The sequence below is a fragment of the Protomyctophum parallelum genome, assembly GCF_964188405.1.
Source record: "Protomyctophum parallelum genome assembly, chromosome: 5".
Lineage (NCBI taxonomy): Eukaryota > Metazoa > Chordata > Actinopteri > Myctophiformes > Myctophidae > Protomyctophum > Protomyctophum parallelum.
Window position 1 is genome coordinate 34920822 of NC_139702.1, and position 25173 is coordinate 34945994.

The 25173-nt window shown below is 42.1% G+C and overlaps 1 protein-coding gene across 5 annotated transcripts in view; it reads left to right on the top strand.

The window, feature by feature from the left end:
• The window catches only part of tenm3 (teneurin transmembrane protein 3), a 352973-nt gene that overhangs the window by 172671 nt on the left and 155129 nt on the right, over window positions 1-25173 (top strand). For all 5 annotated transcript variants that reach the window (XM_083765245.1, XM_083765247.1, XM_083765246.1 and 2 more), the window contains exons 4-5: window positions 12591-12764; window positions 15610-15674. In XM_083765245.1, coding sequence (XP_083621371.1) covers window positions 12591-12764; window positions 15610-15674 — 239 coding nt within the window. The remainder of the gene's footprint in view (window positions 1-12590; window positions 12765-15609; window positions 15675-25173) is intronic.

Sequence of the window (25173 nt, forward strand, 5' to 3'; positions counted from 1 at the left end):
CTCAATTCATCCTCTGTCATATTATGGCATTGTGGCGAGCCGTTGAATAGAAGATCTACAAGCTGTCACACACATCGGCAATTGTTAATCGGCTATTCTGTGAAGATAGTATAAAGGGGAAGCTTTAGAAGGAACAGCCAGTTAGGGATTAAAGGTAGGGTAAGTAATATTTGGTTAGCATATTGACTGGCAAGCACGACATATCACGTCGTATCAATTCCAGCGCTTGACTGCCAAGCACGGCGGATCTGTACACTCTCAGAGTTGCACACCCATACGTGGCCATTTGGAACCCAACCAACAACACTTGGAGACCCACTGGTGAGCAGTGGGTGTTTCCAGTGAGCCAACATGCACAATAGCAGCAGCCTGATACTCTGTTTGACCAGAATGGAACAGAGCCTATTTTGTATTATCGGTAACACATGTGAAGTAAGTAGGAAAGTAGGCCTAGGAAGAGATTTATTCTCTGTGCATATACCCCGTTGGAATGTGGATGCTTTATATAGGTAAGGTTTACATATATCTGAATGTTATGTTGTATGGAATGGACGTTATTTGTCCCACTGTCCCACTTGGCAGTTATTGATTGGTTTTAACATAATTATTCATTTGGGATGCACAATGCCTTTGATGTGAGGAGGTGCACATTGCACTGATTAGTGACAGACTGACTGAGCCTGACAGAAGCCCAACAAATACTGTGACAAATTCTGACCTGGCCCGGCCCGACAAGATACCCTCAAAGTATCCCCACGCACGCACACACACACACACACACACGCACGCACGCACGCACGCACGCACGCACGCACACTCTCAAAAAGAAAGATAACTGCTGTTGCGATAGGAGTCAACAGAAGTCAGCCTGATTTAATTAATATGACGATAGCAAACTGTATTCCGCCATTTTGTTTTCCTCAACCTTGTGATCTTTTTGATCAAAGTGCGTGGTTATATAAAGGAGAGAAAAGAGAAGCGAGAGATTTGAACTCCCCAAGGTATACCGATGCAACCAATTAAAACACTCCCTTGTCAGATTTCATTAGCATTAATTAGGTATTATAAATTTTTTTTGTTTAATTAGCTGATCGGTATCTCGGGCCACCTATTGTCTTTCAGTGCGAGGGAGATAGTTATTTTGATAACGCACTTTGATATGAGATGACTTTCAATTTGGTGTGTCTTAAACTCTGAATGTCACCGGTGTTGAGAATCTAGGAAGTTCCACTTTCAGCGTCTGTTGACATTCAGCGAACTTTTAACACATTGGACATTCAAATAGTGTGTGGAAATATATTATTTATGTTATAATTTGGTGTTCTCATAATCAGTAAATATGAACATTTTGCTTGGACGGTTAGCCCGTGTTATTCAATCCAGCTCAATCTGAGCCTTAATTCAGCGAAAAACGGCTATATAGATTAACGGCCCGGCATTGTGTGCGGGCCGCCGTCTTTAGCTTAACACAGTGAGCTAAGCTTTGCCCAGCGACCGGGAGCCCCACTTTGCGGTAAATATAAGAGAGACGATTATGAATTAATACAAAGCTCAAAAACACGTTAAAGACATGGGATTTCATGAAAAATATGATAATTAAAACCTTGGCGTTCAATGTGCCCTGCTCGCACATTTTGGTTTAACAGTTAAACTTAAAAAAATAAATAGAACGTCTCTGAATACGTTTAACAAATCACGGACGTTTCAATTTATTTTGTAAGTCATTTTTTTAGGTTGCAAATTTTGGAAAGCTGATTTTCAAAAGAGAATGCATTTGCAATGAAACACTAGAAGGTTTGGATCGTATAGTATATTAAGTACAACACTTTTGTAATTGATACCAGAATGTTTCAGTGAGTGTTATGGTTTTCAGCATAATACAACAAACCTGGTAATGAGAAAGCATTGATATTCAACATCAATCATGTACATTGTTTGGCTTGTAGTGTGAAGTCCATCCTCCATTCCATCTCTCTCTCTCTCTCTCTCTCTCTCTCTCTCTCTCTCTCTATGAATAAATTCAACACATGAATACAAATCGGAGATAAAAATCTATCTGCTTTTTTTTCCTTTCTTCCATGCGGGCACCTGGCAATTTAATATAATAAATTACTTATGAAAAAAATTACACTGGAGTGGCAGGCATTAAACAAATCCCACCGCGGGGAGGGGATGTGGGAGAGAGAGCCCCATTCATACTTCGCTGGGTGACGGTGTCTTGGACCGACAATGTAGCAGATATACAAGCTTCAACATGTTGCAGATGCAACTTGTTGTGAGCTTGTAGATCTGCTAGTGTGGACCGTTCTCGGCTATTCACTGCAATTCAACAGTTGAGCAGGAGATGTTTCTTTTTAAGGTTTTCTGAGTCTACATGTGGATATTTATTTGAAGTGAAAGACAGTGTCACACAAGGTAACACCAGATAAAACAATTTCCTTCCAATACCTTGGATATAACGACAGACAGTGAATAAAACATTGAGTTGGATAGAGCGAGAGAGAGAGCGAGAGAGAGAGAGAGAGAGAGAGAGAGAGAGAGATTCACATTAAACAGGCATGTTATTTTGTCTGAAAGTTCCTCCTGCACATTTGATCCATCCGGACACACAGAGGATGTAACTGTACTCGGGGCGCTTTTCATGCAGTGCCGGTTCTAGGGCTATGCAGGACATGCCTTGCTCAAGGGCGGAGACACGATGTGCGTCCTTAGGCGTGAGAGGATTGCGGACACGTGAACGAGAACTTGCGCACTCAAGAAGGGTGAGGGGGTGAGAGACAGACGGACAGAGGGAGAGAGAGACACACACAGTCACACACACACACACACACACACACACACACACACACACACACACACACACTTGTGCAACAGTGTCTCACACCGACTAGCAGATCAGATCAGGTGCTGCAGTGGCTCAGGCCAGGGGCAGAGTGCTGTAGCTGTTTGGGAACTGGAAAGTTTCCAGTTCGATCGCGGGCTGATGAGCATGTGCATGGTTTCCTCCGCCATCGGTGTATGAATGTGTGTGTTTGTAATGCACAATAATGGTACAGTAAAGCGCCTTGGATGCGCGGTATGCACCATTTACCATTTTCAAGCTCACAACACATCGACATGTTGTGAGCTTGTAAATCTGGTATTTGCTGCTATTCTTGAATATAAGGCTAGAGAGAGAGAGAGAGAGAGAGAGAGAGAGAGAGAGAGAGAGAGAGAGAGAGAGAGGCGCAGAGAGGCCCCTATCAGGTTTGAACCCGGGACCTCCTTACTAACGTGAGGCGGAGCCAACATGCCTCTGATCCACTGCGAGTGGCTGGTTTTAAAACACAGAATAATGACTTAACACTGAAGTCACGGCCCTGGGGCACTGGCTTACTCTCTCACTCTCTCTCTCTCTCTCTCTGTCTCTCTCTCTCTCTCTCTCTCTCTCTCTCCCCACTCTGATAGGATTAGCAAAGTGAGCTGTGTGTGTGTGTGTGTGTGTGTGTGTGTGTGTGTGTGTGTGTGTGTGTGTGTGTGTGTGTGTGTGTGTGTGTGTGTGTGTGTGTGTGTGTGTGACCTCTTTGTCCTTGCGTGATTCCTGTTTCGGCATCTGCGCCACATTAGCCGGTTTTCTCTTCCATTCCGATAAGACCAATGATTGTGCGTGCGTGCGTGTGTGCGTGCGTGCGTGCGTGACATGCAAGACAATGTAAATCAAATATACTTTGGAGGAATGTCTGACGCTAGCAAAACTTAACTCAACCTGTTTGTCTAAACACATAGAATACTTTTTGTGTGTGTGTGTGTGTGTGTGTGTGTGTGTGTGTGTGTGTGTGTGTGTGTGTGTGTGTGTGTGTGTGTGTGTGTGTGTGTGTGTACATGATTGATGAAGAATTATTTCACATAAGCATTCTGTCCCTATTACAATGTGCCCCACACCGTGTAATTATGTCGTATAAAGACACATCATTGTAAAGATACATACTGTGCGGTTTGCATTCACTATGCAATTATTTTCACATAAAAAAATATGTGAAACTGACATATTAAATTATTAGTTCTGAAATATAATTCATGGAGCAAAAAAACTGCCACTATTAGACTGTTCTAATTCTGTGTAGCCGGAAATACATTTCATTTGTCTTCTAAATGACAAATTAAAACATTTCATTACAGTATGATTATAGTTTGTATTATATTGGTAATGCAGTTCTAATATATGTTTTTTCTGTTGTCTGTATCTCGCCTTAATAATAACAAATAAATCATAATGAAATAATGAACAGTACTGAACAGATTAGAGCCACCATTCAATCCAAGCCACATTTGTAGAAAAGTGCTTTTTCTTCACATAATTGCATTTTGTTTGTCTAAATGGAAGATCGAAAAGTTTAATTGGTCTTTATTAGTTTGTATTCTATTGGTATTCATTGTTATCTGTGGTGTCCCTGTTGTGTTATTGGTGCATGCATGTGTTGAACAATACAGTGCAATTATGTTATTGTCATTGTTTGTTTAATTAAAAATAATAATGAATAAATCATAATTAAACAATACTTAGCTACTGAACAGACTGCAGCCAACATTGACCCCATGCCAAATTAGATAGAAAAGTGAATTTCTTTCACAAATCAAATGCACACTATAGACCAGGGGTCCTCAACTAGAAATGATGAAGGTCCACAAATATTTTTTTGAATAAGACAGAGGTCCGGTCCCCTGCGCGGCGTCCATCGGAGAGCGGGGCTCTATGCCCGTTTAGTATGGTCAAGCCAAGCTTATACAAATGAAATCAGATCCCCTTCCACCCAACTAATAATGGGGTGCAGAGTGCAGGCCCGGAGTGGAACTCCAAATCAGGCCGGGAGTTATACGCCCTGGCAGGCCACACTGGCCATTTTGGGGGCCCTTGGGGGACATTTTGGGGGCCTTTGCAGCAATTTCACATGAGAAATGTATACCATCTGATGTTATTTATATTATTAACTTAAACTTAAGAATACTGATATACATATTTTATTGATTTCAGCTGTTACAATTCCAAACATGCTAACATGACCCACTTTAATTACTTCAGTCTAAATTAGTAGCTTAATGAGTAGTAGCCTATTAAAAATGTTGTTTTTTTTATGTCCAATGTATTTTGTTTAGTCATAACTAATTAAAGGCATTTCAAAAGCATTTGCAATTAAATCAAAATGTTACTTTTCAGGATTCCAATTGTAAAATAGCAAAACATAATTCAGGATTTCAATTCAAATAATAGTACAAATAGCTGATCTACAAGCTCAAAGAGCATCGCAGTGCAGCCCTCTGGAGTGAGTGTGGAAATATGGTGGCCCTTTCCATCGTCAAAGATGCCCACCCCTGCTATAGACTAACAAGCAATGTTTTGACCTAATGAACCTAAGCTTATACAGTAACCTACTGTAACTAACTGCCTTAACCCATTACAACCATAAAAGCATACTGTAAGTTTTTCAGAAAACCAGAACAGTGGATTAGAACAGTAAATACATTTTTGATTATTTTTAACACACATCTTCTCTTCTGGGGTGTCCCTGGCACAAAACATTCTCAGATGGGGGTCTGTGGCCATTTTGGGGCGGATCCTTGGCACGGAAAAGTTTGAGAACTATTATTTCTAAGGCATTTGTTGAATCTCATGAAAATAAACCACATAATCCCCATCTACTTCATCCTACGAGGAAGAGCAAAAGTAGCCGATCTACAATTTCAAAACATAGTCCCATGATCTCACATCTTGACTCCCCAAAGTTTGAACTTGAGGCCGAGTGTACATGTGTTCTGTGTTCTACTATTCCCAGCCGTCCCGACACTGTTGTCGGAGACATTGTTGACATCCACTCAGCCTGCCCTCTGTTTGTTTGTGTGCTCTGTGTGCACATATCTGTGTGTGTGTGTGTGTGTGTGTGTGTGTGTGTGTGTGTGTGTGTGTGTGTGACTGTGTGTGTGTGTGTGTGTGTGTGTGTGTGTGTGTGTGTGTGCATGTGCATGTGTGTGCGCTCGCACGCTCTGGTGTAACTGGTCCTGGAGATGTGTGTTTTCTGCTTATTATAAACAACTTTGGGCTTGGTTTCATATCAATATTGGTAGCTGTGTTTCTTTTGGGCTTGTTTCTGAAGTGTAGTTGCTTTTTTGGGGGGCTTGCAAGTGCTTTGGTAGTATGTAAATGTATGTTTTCTTCATGCCAATAAAGCTCCATTGAATTGAATTGGGAGGGGGGGGGGGGGTGGGGGGCATTCTTGCCCAAGAGGTGTGACTGGTAGGAAGCAGCCACAGCAGGGGTCCTTGCATATTTAATTTGGTACAATTTGGTACAACGTATACATACCCGTAAATTTGCTGATTCCAGGCAGGTAAACAACCGTATACTCACCCGTAAATTTACTGGATTTACATGGCCTCTGCATTTAGTATATCTGCCCGTAATCCTTGTTTTTTGCGCAGTGTTGTTTCCTAATGTTCAAAACATTTTCACGCCAAGGACCCCCCAAAGGAATCTTTCATTCATAACTGCTCATGGCCAAAAAGGATACTTTATATTTTAAAATAAAATCCCAGCCGCCATAATTAATACAGTATGTATTTGTCTGCGTACCCCCACTCACAAAGCAGGTATGTTTGCACAAAACGAATCTTCATCCAATTTATCGTCGGTGGTGTCACTATATCCATCTATAGCAACAGAATAGACTGCGGCCTCTAACGTATGCCATGCCTTACCCGCAAGCATTAACTAGTGTCTGTGATGACGCATTTAGGAGCTTCCACTATGCGTAAATGGCATCTTGCGGCCACTATACCCACTATACATTACCTTTATTTGCGAGTGGAGGTGTGTCTGTAGGCGTGCTGATGTGCTTTCCCTATAATTGCTATCTTATGCCCACAGGTTTGCGAATTCCGTTTGATAAAAGAACGTGCTCTACAACTGTAGTTATTGTTCAGAAATGCTTTAGAACTCACCACACATATTAGAGGCAGCATTCCCCTCGAAGGCTATAACATTCCTGTTTATATAATATAATACACCTCTCTCTCTCTCTCTCTCTCTCTCTCTCTCCCTCCATCTCTCGTCTGCCCGGAGGCAGGTATAAATTGAAGGGCCCTCGTTATAATGCTGTCTAATTGTTAATCACACCAGCTCGTTAGAGAACATTGTAATTGTAATTACAAATGCTCATTAGCGGAGGTTCTGTCGCTAATTGGACATCGTGACCTTGGTAATGGCTCCAGGCGATAGCCTATCAGATAGTTATTGTACACCATGTGTGGATGCTGGGAAGAAAAAAAAACACACAATCAAGTATTAATTCAACAATTACTGCCTGGCATTGGCGGCACTAAAAAACATGAGTCTTATAATAATCATATTTATAGCGGCTGCAGTCTCTGAGAAAGTGTTGTGTTTTTAATCCCAGTGCTGAGAACAATCATGGGATCGTATAAACACTGCAGGTCATGCAATGTTTTCTGCAGCGCTTTTCAGTGTGCATTATTCACCCTGTTGCAGGCAGGCACGCACGCACGCAGGCACGCACAGTGGTGGAAGGACATTCACTGTGCTTAAGGGAAGGTTCCACCCCCAAAATGACTTTTTTTCCCTCTTATCGATTTACTCCTACCCCATGGAGACTTGAAATTCATGGAACCAGCAGTGGTTCCCAATGGAGACACAAAGGGGACTCTTTGTGTCTCCATAGGGAACCACTGCTGGTCAGCAAATGATTGGCTTAGGAACGCGACAAAAACAACACAAAAGAAAAAACGTCTCCATGGGGTAATCCATAGAAAAAAAAGTATATATATTTTTTTTTAGTTAACTTACAGTAGTTAGGCCTACTGTACTTAACAACAGTTGTTCCCAAAGTGGGGTCCGGGGACCCCCGGGCGTCCTTGAGGGAGTTCCAGGGATATGGAATTTTGTGACCGATCCGATAACCGATACGATAGAGGGTAACAATCACCGATAACCGATATGCAACCGATATAGTGAAAACTGGAATAAAAACACGCCTTTTCTGTGAGGATTGTGCAAAGATTTTGCACCAATATGATTATGCAAAGGTACAAAGTACAGACAGCCCTGCTTTCTTAAATCAATGACTGTTCAAGGCTTAAAATGTACTTCTCACTCAAAGAGTAAATAAATACTGTAGCAGCTAAATAAGAGGGGCCTATAGCATATACAACACAGTTTACACAGTAGCCTATAGTATGCATTAGGCCACAGACCCCCCCATTTGATACCATTTTCTGGAAGTACACTATCATCAGTGTTAATTTAACTCTGAAAATCAGGGTCTATTTGTATTTGGTTCCATTTGTATGCTCTTGGAGTATAATTATATATAATATATTGTCAAGTCTGATCATTATAATCATTATATGGACTTGTTTATCTGTAAAGTTGCTTTAAAATATTGGTAGTCCTTCCACTGCTCTAAAACAACATTGGCCAACAAAGTTTGACAGCCAGCCCTATAGTTGCTTATTTTAGACTCTTTTTCTGACTTTTTCTGAATATCTGACTTTGATCTGGCCTAATAACATTTTTATAGACCTGGTTGCTTGTTTCTCTCACAAGAAATTTGGCAACCCTGATCAACAGTTTGTTTTGGTTAGCATTTGGATTGCTAGTTAGCTTAACACAGCAGCTAGCAGACAGAGGCTGCAGCTGCTACCGTCATGAATAACAGTATTTAGTGCAATTTTCTATCCCAGAACTTATAATGGATATGCGTGGCTGCTCTTCCTTCTTTTCTAGTAAGTACAACAAACGAAGTACTTTTAACGTGTTGTGGCTGTTTTCTGTCAGCACGGAGTAAAGCGCAGTGCTCTCTGCCTCTCTCTCTCTCTCTCTCTCTCTCTTCTACACACGCGCGCACACACACGAGAAACCTCGGTGCACTCTGCTGGAGAAAATAAATCATTACACTAGGTTTAGCCAGACGCAGAAAAGCGGCAGCATGTATTTTTTATATCGGCCAATCGGAGACATTTTCACAGATACGATCCAATCGGTCAGGCCCATATATGGTCATATCGGCGGCCGATATCGGTCATGATAGTTTGGAACCAAATGGACTCTTATGGGTCTTTAACTCGGAGAGTGTACAAACACTCTCAGAGTTAAACTAACAGTGATTTTACAATATAAATTGCGGGTCCCAGAGATAGAATGGCTTTAAAGGTATATTCAGTGATTTCACTTAATTCAAATATCACTTATTTTTTTGTTTTTTTGTGATAATCCTCCCTACTATAGAGTGTGCTGAGTGTGCTGGCCTGGGGTTCAAAAAACCTTAGGTTTCGTTTTTGACTCTCTATCCTGATTGGACGAAAGGCTGGGTCCCACAGCCAAAAACGAAACCTAAGGTTTTTTGAGTGAAATCACTGAATATACCTTTAAATGGGTGTCCGTAGACTACTGCATGTCAAACTGGGGGTCTTTGAAATTAAACAGGTTTAGAATCTCTTCTAGAGACGTATGTTACACACTTGGATTGAAATGATGATTTTTCCAGTGTGCAGGAATTAAAGGTTTATTATCTGTAAACACACAGACAAAGGCACACAATAAGCAACACGTACTGCTCACGTTGTTGCAAACTCTGGTCCTAACTAGTATATTATAAAGATCACAATATCAGTCAATAAGATGCATTCAGTTGGTATACATGAAATAGCAGAAATACTCTTGTATTTTGTTTAGTGTACAGAAACCACAAAATGACTTCTCTTGTTATCCAAAATAATCACAATTACCAAATACATAAAATATCACATTACTATGTCAATAGCAAAACGTTTTCACCTTGTAAACAAACTACTAAAGTGTCTTCAATATAACTCTCACAGTATTATTTAACTAACTCTCAAAAACGGAAATATATCAGCTGCATTACATTACTCTGGCTACCATAATGAAATCATCTTACACAACACACATCCACCTCTCATTCATTACAGGCTACATATGAGCTTCTTAACCCAACCCAACACGTCATGTTCAGTATATCAAGGTAAGCATTTCTAATGACAACTCATTTGCATTCCACACACACATATGCTTCACAGATACCCTTCTCCGTTTATACATTCCTTTAACATGTTCACTATCACAAATGGAAGCCGCGCACAAGCGTGAAAATGAAGCGCGTCACCCGGCAGTGATAGGCACTAGCCAATGGAACAGATGCAGCCTGCAGCCCATCCACTGGGCGGTTATTCACTTGTAGTTTTCTTCTTCGCAGACCCAAACGCCCCTGGGTCGGAGGGATTTGTAAAGCCATGTCGAGGGATACAGGCAGACTGGGCATTGGGCACCTCGAAGTAACATTCTGTCATTCATTGTTAACAAAACATTGAAGAAATAAAGTAAAGCATTGGTTCTCATGTTTGATTCAGATCACCCCTGTAATCTTTTCATCCATGGCACCCCTGGCTGAATTACATTGTCATTTACTGTAACCCTGATCCATGACATTGAAAATAACTTTATACTTTATAAAATAGCCCGTTCTCTTCAGCCTCCACAGCCCTTCTCATCAACATCATCATCATCATCATCCTGCTCCGTGGTGGTCTAGTGGTTAGGGTGCGGCGCTCTCACCGCCGCGGCCCGGGTTCGATTCCCGGTCAGGGAACACTGTTTTATGATGAATTCCTGTTCTGTTCTTTAACTATATAGAAGTGTCTATTTGTACGTCTTTAATGTTTTGATGAATTGAACAATGTGGACCCTGTTGTAAACAAGTGTAATGCTTAATTGCGTCGTCCACTCACAGTTAACAGTCTTTGTATTGAGTTTGTGCTTGAAATGTATTGTAATTCTGCAAACTGTTAATAAATATTTAAATCAATCAATCAAAAATCTCCTTCTCACCGCCGGGTGACACACTTCATTTTTATGCTTGTCGGCAGCTTACATCTGACGCAGAGGACAGCGTCGGATGTAAGCTGGCCCTCACGCAAGTCGTCGGCGAAAACAAAACTAGTGTTAAAACTCCTCGGCCGGGAGGCGAACCCGGGTCCCCCGTTCCAAAGGCACGTACGTTAACCAGTCGACTAGACAGTCATGACTCGATAGCCAAGTAGCAACCCAGCAACATATAGCCTACACTAGAATGCGCCTTTGTCTGTGTCAACATCTTGTCACTCAAACGTCACTCTCACGCCCACTTCGCTAACCAAGTAATAGAGGACTACAGGCGTTTAAATAGGCTTCCGTGTGCGTCTCCTCTAGGGACCGCCCAAAGCCCCGGAAGGATTTAAAGTTGAGACCTGACGCGACGTCCAACTGACGCCTTCACGCCTGACAGTGTATTCACAGCCAATAAGCAACACGTACTGCTCACGTTGTTGCAAACTCTGGTCCTAACTGATCAGGACCCCTGCTGTCCAAGTAGTGCCTTGCAGAGTGTTTAGCTGCCCAAACGATTGCCCGTCCACAAATGAGCATCACTCATTCATTGTAGTGCAAACCAAGAATAATAAACTGTTTCACAGCTTTAGTAAATGTATAATCATGCAAAATGTCTCAACCACAGTTCACAGTATAATGTAACCAACTAATTACTTACTTCAGAATCCCAATATAATCATGTATCTCACACGTACAAATCTAAAATCTTCTCTTATGGGGCTCCCTGGCATATATTTTCAAATGGGGGTCCGTGGGCTAATTAGTGTCCTTGACATGAAAAAGTTTGGAAACCACTGCTTTACACCACTGCATACAATACTAACGATAATAATGTGAGCCTCGACACTGATGTGAGTATAATGTGTTGAACCGTAAAATTCACAGTGATTGTTTGATTGGCTAGTGTTTCATCAAATTACTATGAAATGTGAACTATAGTTGGCCAGGGTCACTGTCATTATAGCTGTGGAGTGGACTCTGAGTCGGAATGATTATTATGAACCCTTAACAATTCACAAGTGACCGCTCTACCTGCTGAACCACTGAGTGGAAAAAGAAAGGTCTGTGCGTGCGTGCGTGGTGTGTGTGCGGCTGTGCGTGTGTGTGTGTGTGTGTGTGTGTGAGAGTGTTGTACAGTAACTGTGTGGACATCCCATACGATTCTGCCATGAATCTTTTATTGCCCCGGGTATGTTTGCACATACCGAGGTATATGTGTATTGTGTGCACAGACACTTTTTGAGCGTGTTGATCTGCTATGTTCTATTCTCCACAATACGGATCGGCCTGCCCTATACATGCATAATACTTTCTCAAAAACATAGCTAGATGATGTGCAGATTGTGTGTGAATGTGTATGATTGAACCCTGGATCAAAGTGTGTAACTGATATCAAACAGGTTTTGATTTGGCAAAGATGAAGAGCGGATTAGTTTATCAGTGTGTGTGTGTGTGTGTGTCAGGTTTCCTGTGGGATACCTGCCCAGGAGAGTGCAGTGAAATGAAAACTCTCACCATTTTACTCTCACGTTGATAATTGCTTTAATTTAGCAAAGGTCACGTTATTTGTCTCTCGTCTTAAATTCTCTCTCTCTCTCTCTCTCTCTCTCTCTCTCTCTCTCTCTCTCTCTCTCTCTCTCTCTCTCTCTCTCTCCAGGCACTTCCTCTTTAAGACAGGCACGGGCACCACTCCCCTCTTCTCCACGGCAACCCCCGGCTACACCATGGCGACGGGCTCCGTGTACTCCCCGCCCACCCGGCCGCTGCCGAGGAACACCCTATCACGTTCGGCCTTCAAGTTCAAGAAGTCCTCCAAGTACTGCTCCTGGAGGTACTGTCTGTCTGTCTGTCTCTTTCTGTCTCTGTCTGTCTCTGTCTGTCTCTGTCTGTCTCCTTCTGTCTCTGTCTGAGTCAGTCAGTCAGTCAGTCAGTCAGTCAGTCAGTCACTCTCTCCCTCTGCCATGCTCGTTCTCCTTTCTTTCAACCAGTCAGTGGTTTGTGTCCAGGTACAACCTACCTGCCTGTGGTGATAGCGCACATAAAACGCTTCTCGTAATCGTTTACAAAATAGAGAAATGGAGGGAATTCATCAGCGTTCAATATAGTTTCTCCTTGACTCCACCAGATAATAAGGCTTTGTGTCGACAAGCGGACTGACATTTTAGTTAGAAGTTACATCAGAAATGTCATTCACAGACTGTGGAATGCCTAAATATGCAGGGATGCAAATTTTCCGCTACAGTTATTTTGAGATGTGTTTTTGAGAGGGCACAGATGTTCATTTTCCGGCTTCAAACGGCATTTCAGGGATCTTGTTTGTCTGTTGATGATATATTTACAGCTGTGTATTGCTTAGGTTTGGAGTTCCTTGTTATATGACACTCTTTCACAACGTGTCTGTTTTGATTGATTGATTGAAATATTTATTAACAGTTAACTGTGAGTGGACGACCCAATTAAGCATTACACGTGTTTACAAGAGGGTCCACCTTGTTCAATTCATCAAAACATAGTCAAAGGACGGAACAGGAATTCATCATAAAGGAGGTAAAAAGGGAAAAGAAACATACACTGACACGAAAACGCAGATTTTACGGGGGCCAGTTTTGAATTGCAGCCGTCCGTAGGTGCCCTTTGAGAGCGGTTTTGAAGGAGTCAAGGGATTTGCATGTCTTAATGACTGTTGGTAGGGCGTTCCACATTTTGGTGGCATAGGAGCAAAAATAATTTAGTCCCTTGTTTGTGCCGAATCTGGGTTGTACATGGTTCGTTGCACTCCCTCTGGAAATGATTGTTGTTAACTAAGGGTACAAACAGAACCACAAATGGCGGTGGTTATCAAACCACTGCTGTAAGACCCCCAAACCCATATACTGTAGCCTTGTAACATTTATGTTAAAACATTTATGTTCAGGGATATATATATTAAAAAAAATTAATAATTTTGATGAAGTTAAATTTTGGATTTACACGTAGGGCTATAATGTAGGCTATGTGACTGCAAAGACGAAACCGAAGCGTGGGGAAGGAAACATTTTCAGGACATCCAATTTACTCCATGGGATGGTTTTTCAGTGCTTCTTTCCTATCACTGTCGTGACAGGAATAATAAGTATACTTTACTTCAGTATGACTTGTACAAAAACTATCCCCTCAAGCGTAGAGTGAGTCAAAGGGTTTATTTATTGAACAAAACTCGAGAGCTCTTGGAAATACTGCCTCATGCAAATGCAGCCTCCTTAGTACTGTTCTCTTTATACACAACAACAGAACACAAATAGATGGAGGATTGTTTGGTAGAGGCATGCAGTACATGGCCATGATAGATTTAGTATTTACACATACTCGTATTGTCCCGAATATAAGACGACTGTGTTTATTAGACGTCACAACCCCCATTTTTCATGACTCATTTGTGGAAAAAGAACATTGAAGGTCAAATAGTCTATAGTCCCCGATTATAATACGACCCAGTTTTTTTTAGGATATGTCCATTGGAAAAAAAGTCTTCTATTCAGGCCAATAGGATAGTTACTCTGATAGACCAGTGGTTCTCAACCTGTGTGTATGGACCCTCAGGGGGTTCCCACATGATTTAGGGGGGGTTTAATACCTCAAACAAAGAAAGCAGAACAAAGGAACAAGGACCATAACTGCATCAAACTGTAATCAATCAAAAAAATCTACAACTGTTATTTTCATAAGATTTATCTGCGGAATCAAGTCACACCAAATTGAATGCCTCAGCTCCTACAACTCCAAGTGCTTGTGGTGAGAACATGGTTACAATAGACCTGCATAGTGCATAGTGAGCAGATGAACTCTTAGCAAAGTCTCATAGGAGACATAACTATAGAATCACAGACGGCACAGTGCAGTATTATCATTATCTGACATGACACCACAGACTGTATGGTGGAAGCATACGGACATCCTGTGAGTCAACAGTCTGGCGTGAGAGACGACATCAGTGGTTTTCTAACTTTTTAATGTCAGAGACCTCAAATTGACTATCGTCACATCAGGCCATGGACCCACCACCACGGGGACCCCGACATTAGCAGATGTTTCCGATTTAAATGACATTTAAATCATCTTAAATGTCATAATTTGCCCGTGAGAAACGGATCCGTAGGGGTGATATCGAAATACCTTCTTAGCATAGTCACTCTAACATTTTGTTTGCGTTGGAATAATTTCAAGTCAATTTAATTATAGCGAAATTAAACGTGTCCTCATCATGGGGCCCCATCGGAAGCCCCTATAGCAGTGAGGTCTGTGTATCTCCAAGGGGACCTTGTGGGGGCCTCTTCTGGTCTGTGCGTCTGTAACTCTGACAGTGTACATGGAACCCAATGGACCCGTACAGGTCCATCTGGTTCCATTTGCACACACTGTCAGAGTTAAATTAACACCAAGAGTAGATTGAGGCGCCAGAAATAATACATTCTATCACATTAACAAGGTAGAGAAACACTGACCCTAAAGGACGCCTGGAGGACCCCAGACCACACCTTGAACAGCCCTCATGTGCTATATATATTACTGTACTGTCAATTTGATTTCACAAGCCAGTGTAAAATATAACGTGAAAATAGTGAAACGTGTGTGTGTGTGTGTGTGTGTGTGCGCGTTCATGCGTTCATGCGTGTGCATGTGCGTTTGTGTGTTTACAGGTGTACGGCCCTCAGCGCGGTAGGACTGTCTGTACTGCTGTCCATCCTTCTCTGTTACTGCATAGGTAAGACCACATGCACGCACGCACACGCGCACATTTAACATCTTTATTTGCGTTCACATTTAACAAGACATTCTTCAACACAAACATTAGTAGATGCTCAAACTTTGAAAAAACTCAACAAGTGCTTGAGGTTCCAGATCACGGATACAGGAAGCATCGCCTCTTTTCAATTCCTCCCTCAATACTGCTCTCTCTCTCTCTCTCTCTCTCTCTCTCTCTTTCTCTCTGCCTGTTCTAAATTCCTTCTGTGCTTCATTTCTTCCCGTTTTCTTTTGTTTCATTACATCCTCTTTCTTAACAGTTTCCGTGCCGCGAATGGATTACTCCAGGTTAATGTCGCTGCCGTATCGGACATACCCGCCTTTTGTTTTATGTGTTTAATCCGCCGTAATGTAATGAATCAAAAGAAAATCCGTCTTCGTCGCGGAGTATGAGACTGGATGCCTTCGCTGTGATGACAAAACCGGAAATCGTCACATGCTGTGGGCTGCTAGGGCTTCTGGGAAATTGAGGCCAATGGAAATGCATTGGTTGCAACGCCTCATTGAAACCAATCTTGTGTGCGTCTTCCGGGTGCACCAAGATGGTGGATGCTACACACAGATCATAACAAACCACGGGAGCTTTTTTTGATGGATTTTCGCGGATTAAAAGCCCAAATAATTCAGCGTATGCTCTAAAGGTAATACAACAATCTCGGCAGTGAAGGGGGGTTGATTAAAATGCGGGTTAATCGTAAAAAACAGTCAAACTGTTAATCCACCACTTGTAGCCAAGCTTAAGGTCCCAATGCTCTGAATTGTGATGACAAACAATGCTGTAATTAAGAGTTTGCGTGTGTGCATTTGTATAATTGCCCCTGTCCTTCCGTTGTTGTGTTGTGTGAAGTTATACGCTTGCAGTGTGAGCCCATCAGATAAACATGGTTATACTTCCTCTCTCTCTCTCTCTCTCTCTCTCTCTCTCTCTCTCTCTCTCTCTCTCTCTCTAGTGTGAGTCAGACTTGTTTCACATCAGATAGACATAGGTACTTCCTCTGTCTCTCTCTCTCTCTGTCTGTCTCTCTCTCTCTCTCTCTCTCTCTCTCTCTCTCTCTCTCTCTGACTCTGTAGTGTGAGTCAGACTCGTTTCACAGGGCTGTTCAAAGAGCAGACAGTGTTACAGATTCATGTCTCACAGGCACTGGTTGCAGAAGTACTCCCATCTTTTACCTTAACCCCATCAACCTAGTGTCCATATATCGGGGCAAGCAGATTTACAAGCTCTGCAGCGATGTGTTATCCAAACACATTGTTTTGGATTGTTTTTAAGCGGTAAATATTTCAATAGTGGTGAAAATAGCAGATCTACAAGCTCACTACAACGTCACACTATGAGTGCTGTGCTGTGAGCTTGTAGATCTGCTTATTCCCTTCATTTGAAATAGGGCTGAAAGTGGTCAATTTCATAATGCACTTTGTCCTCTCCCAGGAATCGAGTCAAAAGCTAAATATCTTTCTTTTACATGAAGTTGTAAGTACAGTAGGCCTATAGTACAGACTACAGAGACTCAAAAGATGTACTTAAGTGCAGTACTCGAGTAAATGTACTTGGATGCTGTCCACCACTGGTCACTGCGAGGCTGTGTGAAGAGGAGACAGTGTTATAATTGTTCATGTCAGTCTCCATTTTACTGGCATCGTGGCTGTAGTGACCCATGCAGTGCCACCTCCACTCCAACACGGCTTCCAGGACACTTCCTCACAGACAGTCAAGGTGCTCCCTGGCATGACATGTAGTCGTATATTTTGTCGCCGTTGTCAAGGAGGAAACCTAGTATGTCCATAACCCTGGTCCTTTTCACCATAATAGTTCACAATATTGTTATTTTTTGTCTAAAATGACTTCTTAAGCCACAGTAGAAATCTGATAATACTAGGCCATATACAGTATCACTTAAATCAGGCTTAAATCGGCATGTAACTATGAAATATATACAACCATCTTAGATGGTCCGCTGGGAATTAGCCAAATGTGGATAATACAAAGCTAATACTCTACTACTTACTGTAAACCCACAGACCCACAGAATATGGAGATACAAGGTTTCTGCCCGGCAGCGGATATTTGTTGCCAGACGGAATCTGACGGCCGACGGGGGGACTGAGGGGGGCATGCATTAAACATCCACAGGATCATCATAAATATGTCTACGGAGCAAGGCCGTTGTCAGCTAGCTGTACACGCATGGCCAGTGGGCCGTAGCGCACAGACTCAGTCCTGACATCACTCCTTCATCCCCTGGTTCGCCGAAGCTTTTTCTCTGTGGAGATTAACGTTGGGTTTCTTAAAATTGTCTCATATAAGCATTGTGGTCCACGATATTTTATGGGGAGGGGGCTCTGTATGGTTTATGATAGTCAGTCACTCATATTTGATACAGTCCCTTTCTATCAAAGATTCATACTCCTATATTAAAGCCGAATAAAAGTCGGTTCGGCGCTGTAGAGCGCCGATGTGATGTCATTTGAGGTTCGGGGGGGGGTGGGGGGGGGGGGGGGTGCTACTGAACATTTCTGACGAGCCGAAATCATTTCGGCACTACAGCGCCGAAACAGTGGTAAAATAGGAGTATGAATCGGCCCTAAGTTGGCGGCAGTAAAATGGTGAAAAAAGAAGTCAGACGTCAGACTTCGGTGCTCTATTCAGCACGCTTTCACACCATAGCATGTTGGTTATCGCCACTGTCGGATGGAAAACGTGTATGTCCAAAACCATTACTTTTCAGGAAATGTATAGGCTAAAAAAAGAAAGGGAAAAAAAATAATGAAAGAACACGTGTTCCAATGGATCCAATATCATCACTGTTGGGGAAAAACCCCATATTCAAACGTTTGTGTTTGTGCATAAATTAACACACTTGATCATACTACAGCGTCACACAAAGCATCAAAATGTACCACATCTGCACGCTGAGAACGTGGTGTGACATGTTTTGAGCTTTGATGCTTTTCAATTTGAATCATGGAAAGTTACAGTCTTGGACATACAGAATGCGGTTTCCACTCAACAAAGACAATATAGTTAACATGAAGCTCTTGTTAATTACATTTCATTGCTTCGATATTTATGAAACGCACAGACACACTTAACGGACTTATTAAAAGATGAAGAGAAGAATACGATGTCAAGGCACTCTTGAAGGCGCTTGTGGAAAGAGCTTTATTACTATATCATCATTGAACTTGAAATTAGACATGCATGCCAGCTGTGCGTACATTTTCGGCCAAGAATGGCCTTCTTCAGGGAAATGAAGAAGGCCTGAAACAATTCTAGCATTACTAATCAGAATGATAGCCCTCCTATTTTCTTCTGATTGCTGTATTATTTCGCTCCATTCGCTTACAGAAATATGACCTTACAGAAATATTTTTATTGGAGTCTTTACACAGTGAATAATTTCTCTTAATTCTACTCCGATCCATTCGTACAATCTTCAGTTAAATTAACTTTTCTTATCTTTGATTTATTTTGTGTGTATACTACACAGTATAAACTTTGAAAAATATTCTCCTCTCTAGCTTGTTCAAACGCCAAAACCTAGGCTATATAACTGGAAGATAAAAAAAAAATGAACCATTAAGGAATCCTGAAATCCGTGACATTCTTTTATACTAAGAAGAACAAATCCTAATCGAACCAAACCATCCGGCCAGAGGATAAACATTCCTTCGGTTTCACTGACGTGTGTTTGATAACAATCCATTGGGTCCAGATCTTTCCGGAGGTTTCTATCAGTGGTGCAGTAATATAACTATAAGAACATTTACTCCAGTGCTGTACTAAAGTTAAAGTACGCTTTCTGGGGTGTTTTGACTTCGCTTTATTTATTCTATCCTACTTTTTCTCCAATACATCTCTGATCGGTGCAAATACTTTTCTATTCCACTACAATTATTATAGTTAATATTTTGAATACAGGACTTTTACTTATATTTCAATATTATGGTATGGCTACTTTTACTTGAAGCTTCACTATGTAACTTCCCTCTTCTACCCCGGATTTGAACCCAGTCTGCGCTGACATTGTTTACCACTGAGCTAATATCCCCTGAGCCTGCTTGCTCAGGGGATAAATTGAATCTTGACCATCAGGTCAAAATTCGTGTCAGATCCTGTGATTAGATCCAGCTTTTTGGGTTTATATAATTTGTTGGACAGTAATACGTACAATTACTCAAATACTGTGCTTAAGTACGATACTGAGGTGCTTTTACTGTACTTTGAGCGTGTTGCTAATAGTTATTGGGTCCAGATTTCTGCGGAGGTGAGCATGGGTTTACGTGGCTTTAGGATGTTTTGACTGGAGGTGCATGAGTGCTCTCCTCCACTTCCTCGTCCGTGCTGAACCCCAGCCAATCAGATTGGGGGGATCTGTGCTGAATGGCGGCCAATCAGATTTGGAAGGATGTGTGTCCTCCTAAAACCTCAATTTGTCATGCTTGCGCTTAGCTAACACAGATGGCTTAGTGATCAAACACTCCTATCGGCACAATGCTGCTGCTGTGTGTGTGTGCGTGTGCGTGTGCGTGTGCACGTGTGTGCGTGTGTGTGCGTGTGTGTGCGTGCGTGTGCCTGTTGTCTGATTCAGTCTGCTGTCACTGTAAACAAGGGATGAGAGTTATGGCCTTATCGTCCGATAGTGTGCGTGTCTGTGCTTGTGCTTGTGTCCGTGCGTCCGTGTCTGTGCTTCTGTATACGTGTGAGTCTGTGAGAGTGTGTATGTGTGAGCGTATATATACGCTGCTGAAGTAGATCCGCTCGTGGTAGAGTGTTGACATAACATTTCAGTTTCAGTGGACATTGTTGTGACTATAGAGAGAGAGAGAGAGAGAGATCAGATAAGAACAATAAACTGTGTGTATGAGAAAACACAACAAGTCTGGCAGAAGTAACACAACTTAATTGGTTATGTGGAGCGCTGTCGATCTGAAAGGCTCGTTGTCGCTTTTCGAGATGGATCGCTGCACGTCACAGTCCATGTGCGACCCGTCCCATTCAAATAGCATTGTGCCACTGTACTGTATATTAGCTGAGTCAAATTAACTTAACATCTCTTTGAAATGTCCACGGCAGAACTTGTCTGACGGCTAGACGTCACGCGTTGTGCCCTAATAACCTGCCAGACATATTCTGTTATGGTGTTCAAACACTCAGAAGGTGGTCTGACTGACGCGCCGTGACTCGTAACACGCTGTACTAATGTGTGTTTGACCCGATACGTATGAATGCCGACGCCGTACGATTCTCCACAACGTCTCTGTCGGGTGGAAACCTCATGATGTCCAAAATCGTCACTGTCTCAAATTCTACAGTATTAAAAGTAGCAGATCTACAAGCTCAAAATGTGCTTCCTCGTGCCGCGGTTTGCAGATCTGCTACCTTTGATGCTTTTGCGTGACGCAGCAGTGTGATCGAGTAAGGGGGCGTTAACAAAACAAAAACAAAACACAATAAGTTAAAATATGGAGATGAGAGGTTTCTGCTCGACAACAACGACATGTTTTGTCTGTTCACTGTGATGTGCTGAGAACCGTCAGAAAGAATGAAAACACATTTGGACAGTTCATTTCCCACAAGCTGTTTACTCTCACATGAAGCCCACAGTTTATTTCTTAGTTTTACGATGCACACACACACACACACACACACACACACGCACGCACGCATGAAAGCACAGATGCACGCACACACACACACACACATGCACAGAGAAACAGAGGGAAAGAGTTGATTGATAATGACAGACAGACAGACAGACAGACAGACAGACAGACAGACAGACAGACAGACAGACAAATATCTAATCATTTTCCTCCATGACAAATCTATTTCCATGTCAAGCAGTGTGAAGGGCCATTCACACTCAGCATGACAACTACAAACATAGCCTATAGGGTACAGGCCCTCCTGCAGGTTATAGGGGCTTGTTTCCATTGTGGACCTGGAAGTGAGCCAAACGATGCAGTAGTTAACAGCTATCATAGTCGTCACAGCTGTGTATCATAGTTGTTACAGCTGTGACTTCTTTTAGAAAGTCAAAAGTTTTTTAAACTGAATATTTATAGTTACTAGTCCTTACCCGTTCAGAATATATGAGCAGCAAATGATGTTCAGTGTGGGTAATGTGTTAAATGCTGCAGTACAATCATAAGTATACAATTGATACAATTGGTATTGTGGCTGCTTTGGAGAGGTTATCCTTTAACATGAATAATCAGTTGGATAAATATGATTTGAAGTGGAACGTGTTCCTTAGTCATGTTGCAGGTCCTTTGGTGTGATCCATGGTCAGGCAATGCCCTTTTGCTTGTTTATTGTATTAATATACATAGTCCTTACCCGTGTATGGACTATTGGCCCCCATAAATATATTTAATTGGTCTTCATTTTAACTTGTATAATATATTTGTGTCTTTTTTGTGTGAATAAAAACAGCACTATAACATGAAAATATTTGTATAAATGCATGGTAGGGAAATGTTTTCATGGCAAGGACTGTAAAATGTACACTTATTAGCCCACAGACCCCCAAGTATGAAAGACCCCAGTTTGACATGCAGCACAGAAAGTATGGGCTGTGGCACAGGTATTCCCAAATGTACAGTGTGGGTCTGTGTCCGTCCCAACATGCATTTCACTGGTGACACTGGTGACACGTGATTTGCGGGGAGATGAGTTGTTCAGTACCCCCCTGTTGGCCGCGGGGGGTACTGCGCCCTGGTTGCGGTTGGATTATTATTTCATATAAATGGGTGATGTAAAAACAATATCTGTACAGTAAATACGACAGTTGCGTCGGTAAAAAGTAGCCTAGCTGGATTGTGGGAGCGTGCAGATTTATTTTGGCATGGAGAGATGTGTGCTAATAGTGTGGCTCGGTCGGAGATAGACCACGGACAAATAAACGGGTTTTTATTCACTAATAAATTCATTATTAATCTTATTGGAAAAATGGCTTCGTTAAGACCTCCATATTATTATGGTCAATGCCTGTGTGAAAAGTGGGAGCGATTGGTGCAGGCAATGAGGAGATAAGTGTTTGTTTCTGACAGACAGACAGACAGACAGACAGACATTCGCTCGTTTATAGTATGATATGGACCCTGACGTCCACTTTCTTCTTTTTGACAAAATATTTATAGTCGTCTCTATAGTTATCGTGTGAACGGCACTTTAGCAGTTTGCTATAGATTCCACTTGAACCACTCAAACCACTTTACGGTTGACCGACGGAGTCCCTCAGGGCTCTGCACTAGTAGTGTATTTGTGTATCTGTGTTCTGTTATTGTGGCGAAAGCTCTCGCTGAATAACAAAGGACACTGGGTTTAATGGTTTGTCAGTTGAGATGCAGTGTGTGTGCCACTGTGCAGAAAGAGAGAGAAAGCAAGGTATTTATTTATTCTTTCTTTAAAGCAGTGGTTCTCAACCAGTGTTCCTAGGGGTGGGGGGTTCCAGATGGTCCCAAGCTAAATGAGTTGGTAACCAAATGGTCACTTGCATTTTTGAGTGGTGCAACCACTCCAAGGAACAGCAATGTCCGAGTTCACCTATGTACCTATGTGACGTTAACGCGCCTGTGTGACTATGAGCACCAGTATGACTATGAGTACCAGTAGGGGCGCTGTTGTGCCAGAAACAGAGAGAGAGAGAGAGATAGTGCTGCACTGTTGCCTGCTAATGAGAGAGAGAGAGAGAGAGAGAGAGAGAGAGAGGGGAGGGGGGGTGGGATAGAGAGGGGAGTTGCACCACTCAGTTCACACAGGTGTGATTTTTCATCTGCATTACGTATCTGCATTACGTATCAAGATTTAGATTTTTTTTTTTTTTTTTTTATCGTTTGCCTGTCATCTGTCCTATGGTCGATACAGAATGGAATTGTGGATAAACTCTTATCCAACGACAACAAAATATTCTACGTTTTGGGTCTGAGAGGCTAAATCTCATCAAATGGTGGAACGTGGCTCAAATGCAGAATAAATAATGGACCTTGATATGAAAAGGGTTGAAAACCACTGCTTTAAAGGGAGGGAGATGTTTTCTTTTGATATGAGAGAGAGAGAGAGAGATTTCTAAAGGTCAACCTATTCCCTCTATGAACAGAAGCAATTATTACTGCAGCACAGACAGTCCTTGGACACATGCATGTGTTTTTTGAAACATGTCTTTTGAAGCTGTTTAGGGCTGCCAGGGATTTATGATTGACATAAATTCTCTCTGCACGCACGCACGCACACACACACACACACACACACATACACACACACACACACACACACACACACACACACACACACACACACACGTGTTTTGTCATACAAATCCGACACACATTGACATGACCTATATCAGTCATCTTATGATCCGTGTCTCTCTCTCTGTGTGCGTACCAGGGGTATATGTATACATGTTAGTCATACAGGGTTCTGTGTGCGTGCATGCGTCATTGCGTGCATGCTTGCGTGCACATACAGTATGTTCTTCAAGCCTTTTTTAGTTTTTCATCCTTGTGTGGATGTTTAAGTGTATTCTTGCGTGCAGATTGTGTGTGTGTGTGTGTGTTTGCCTCTGTATTTGTGTGTGCCTCGTGTGTGTTATGTGCACTCACAGTCACACACTTGTATGCACGTGTGTGTGCGTCTGCACACGTGCACATATTCACACACAGTGAATGATTGAAGGGCTGAGACCTGGACGGGGCCCTCAGGGGCCCATGAGGAGCACACCAGAGAAGCCAGGCTAAAATCTGACTGAAGGCACAGCTTTCATCCCGCTCCTCGTGTCCAAATTGTTAGTGAAGTGGGGAGACCTGTGTTGCTTTTGGCTGCCTGTTGTCCCCACAGTAAAAACAAACTTACAAAGATCATGTGCTTAATAGTCTGAAGGGACGGCTGTTTGTTTGTTCCTTAAGTGACATTGATCCCACGGATCAATGTCGACGCTTTAGATCCCATAACCCAGAGGGACGGGCACTTTGCAGTGGGATTTTTTGAGGGTATTGAGTAGTATAATTTTAGGACATGTTTCTTTCTGCTCCTTCAAGGGCCAAAGTGTTGTGTTGTGATCATAGATTATTTTGCCCATAATGCCCCTATAGGTTGAAAGTGGTTAAATACATATTTATCCTATAAAGACTATTAAGAATTAAGTGCTTGTGACTAAATAATAACTACGTGGGATCCATTGGAACAAGTTATTTGTTCATGAAAAGTGAAAGCATTTGGACATTCAATGTTTCTATACCGGCAGTGACCGTATATGAAACACATTTGCACTCATATACAGTACCATCATATCGTTTTTGTCGGGCAGAAACCTAGATCTTTATTCTAATATTTATTTATTTTCCTAATTTAACGCCCCACTTGATACTATACTACAGCAGAGGCGAAGGGTTCTTCTGACTGTCATGGGTTGATATGCATCCAAGGTCGGTCATTCCTATTGCTTCAAGCTGTG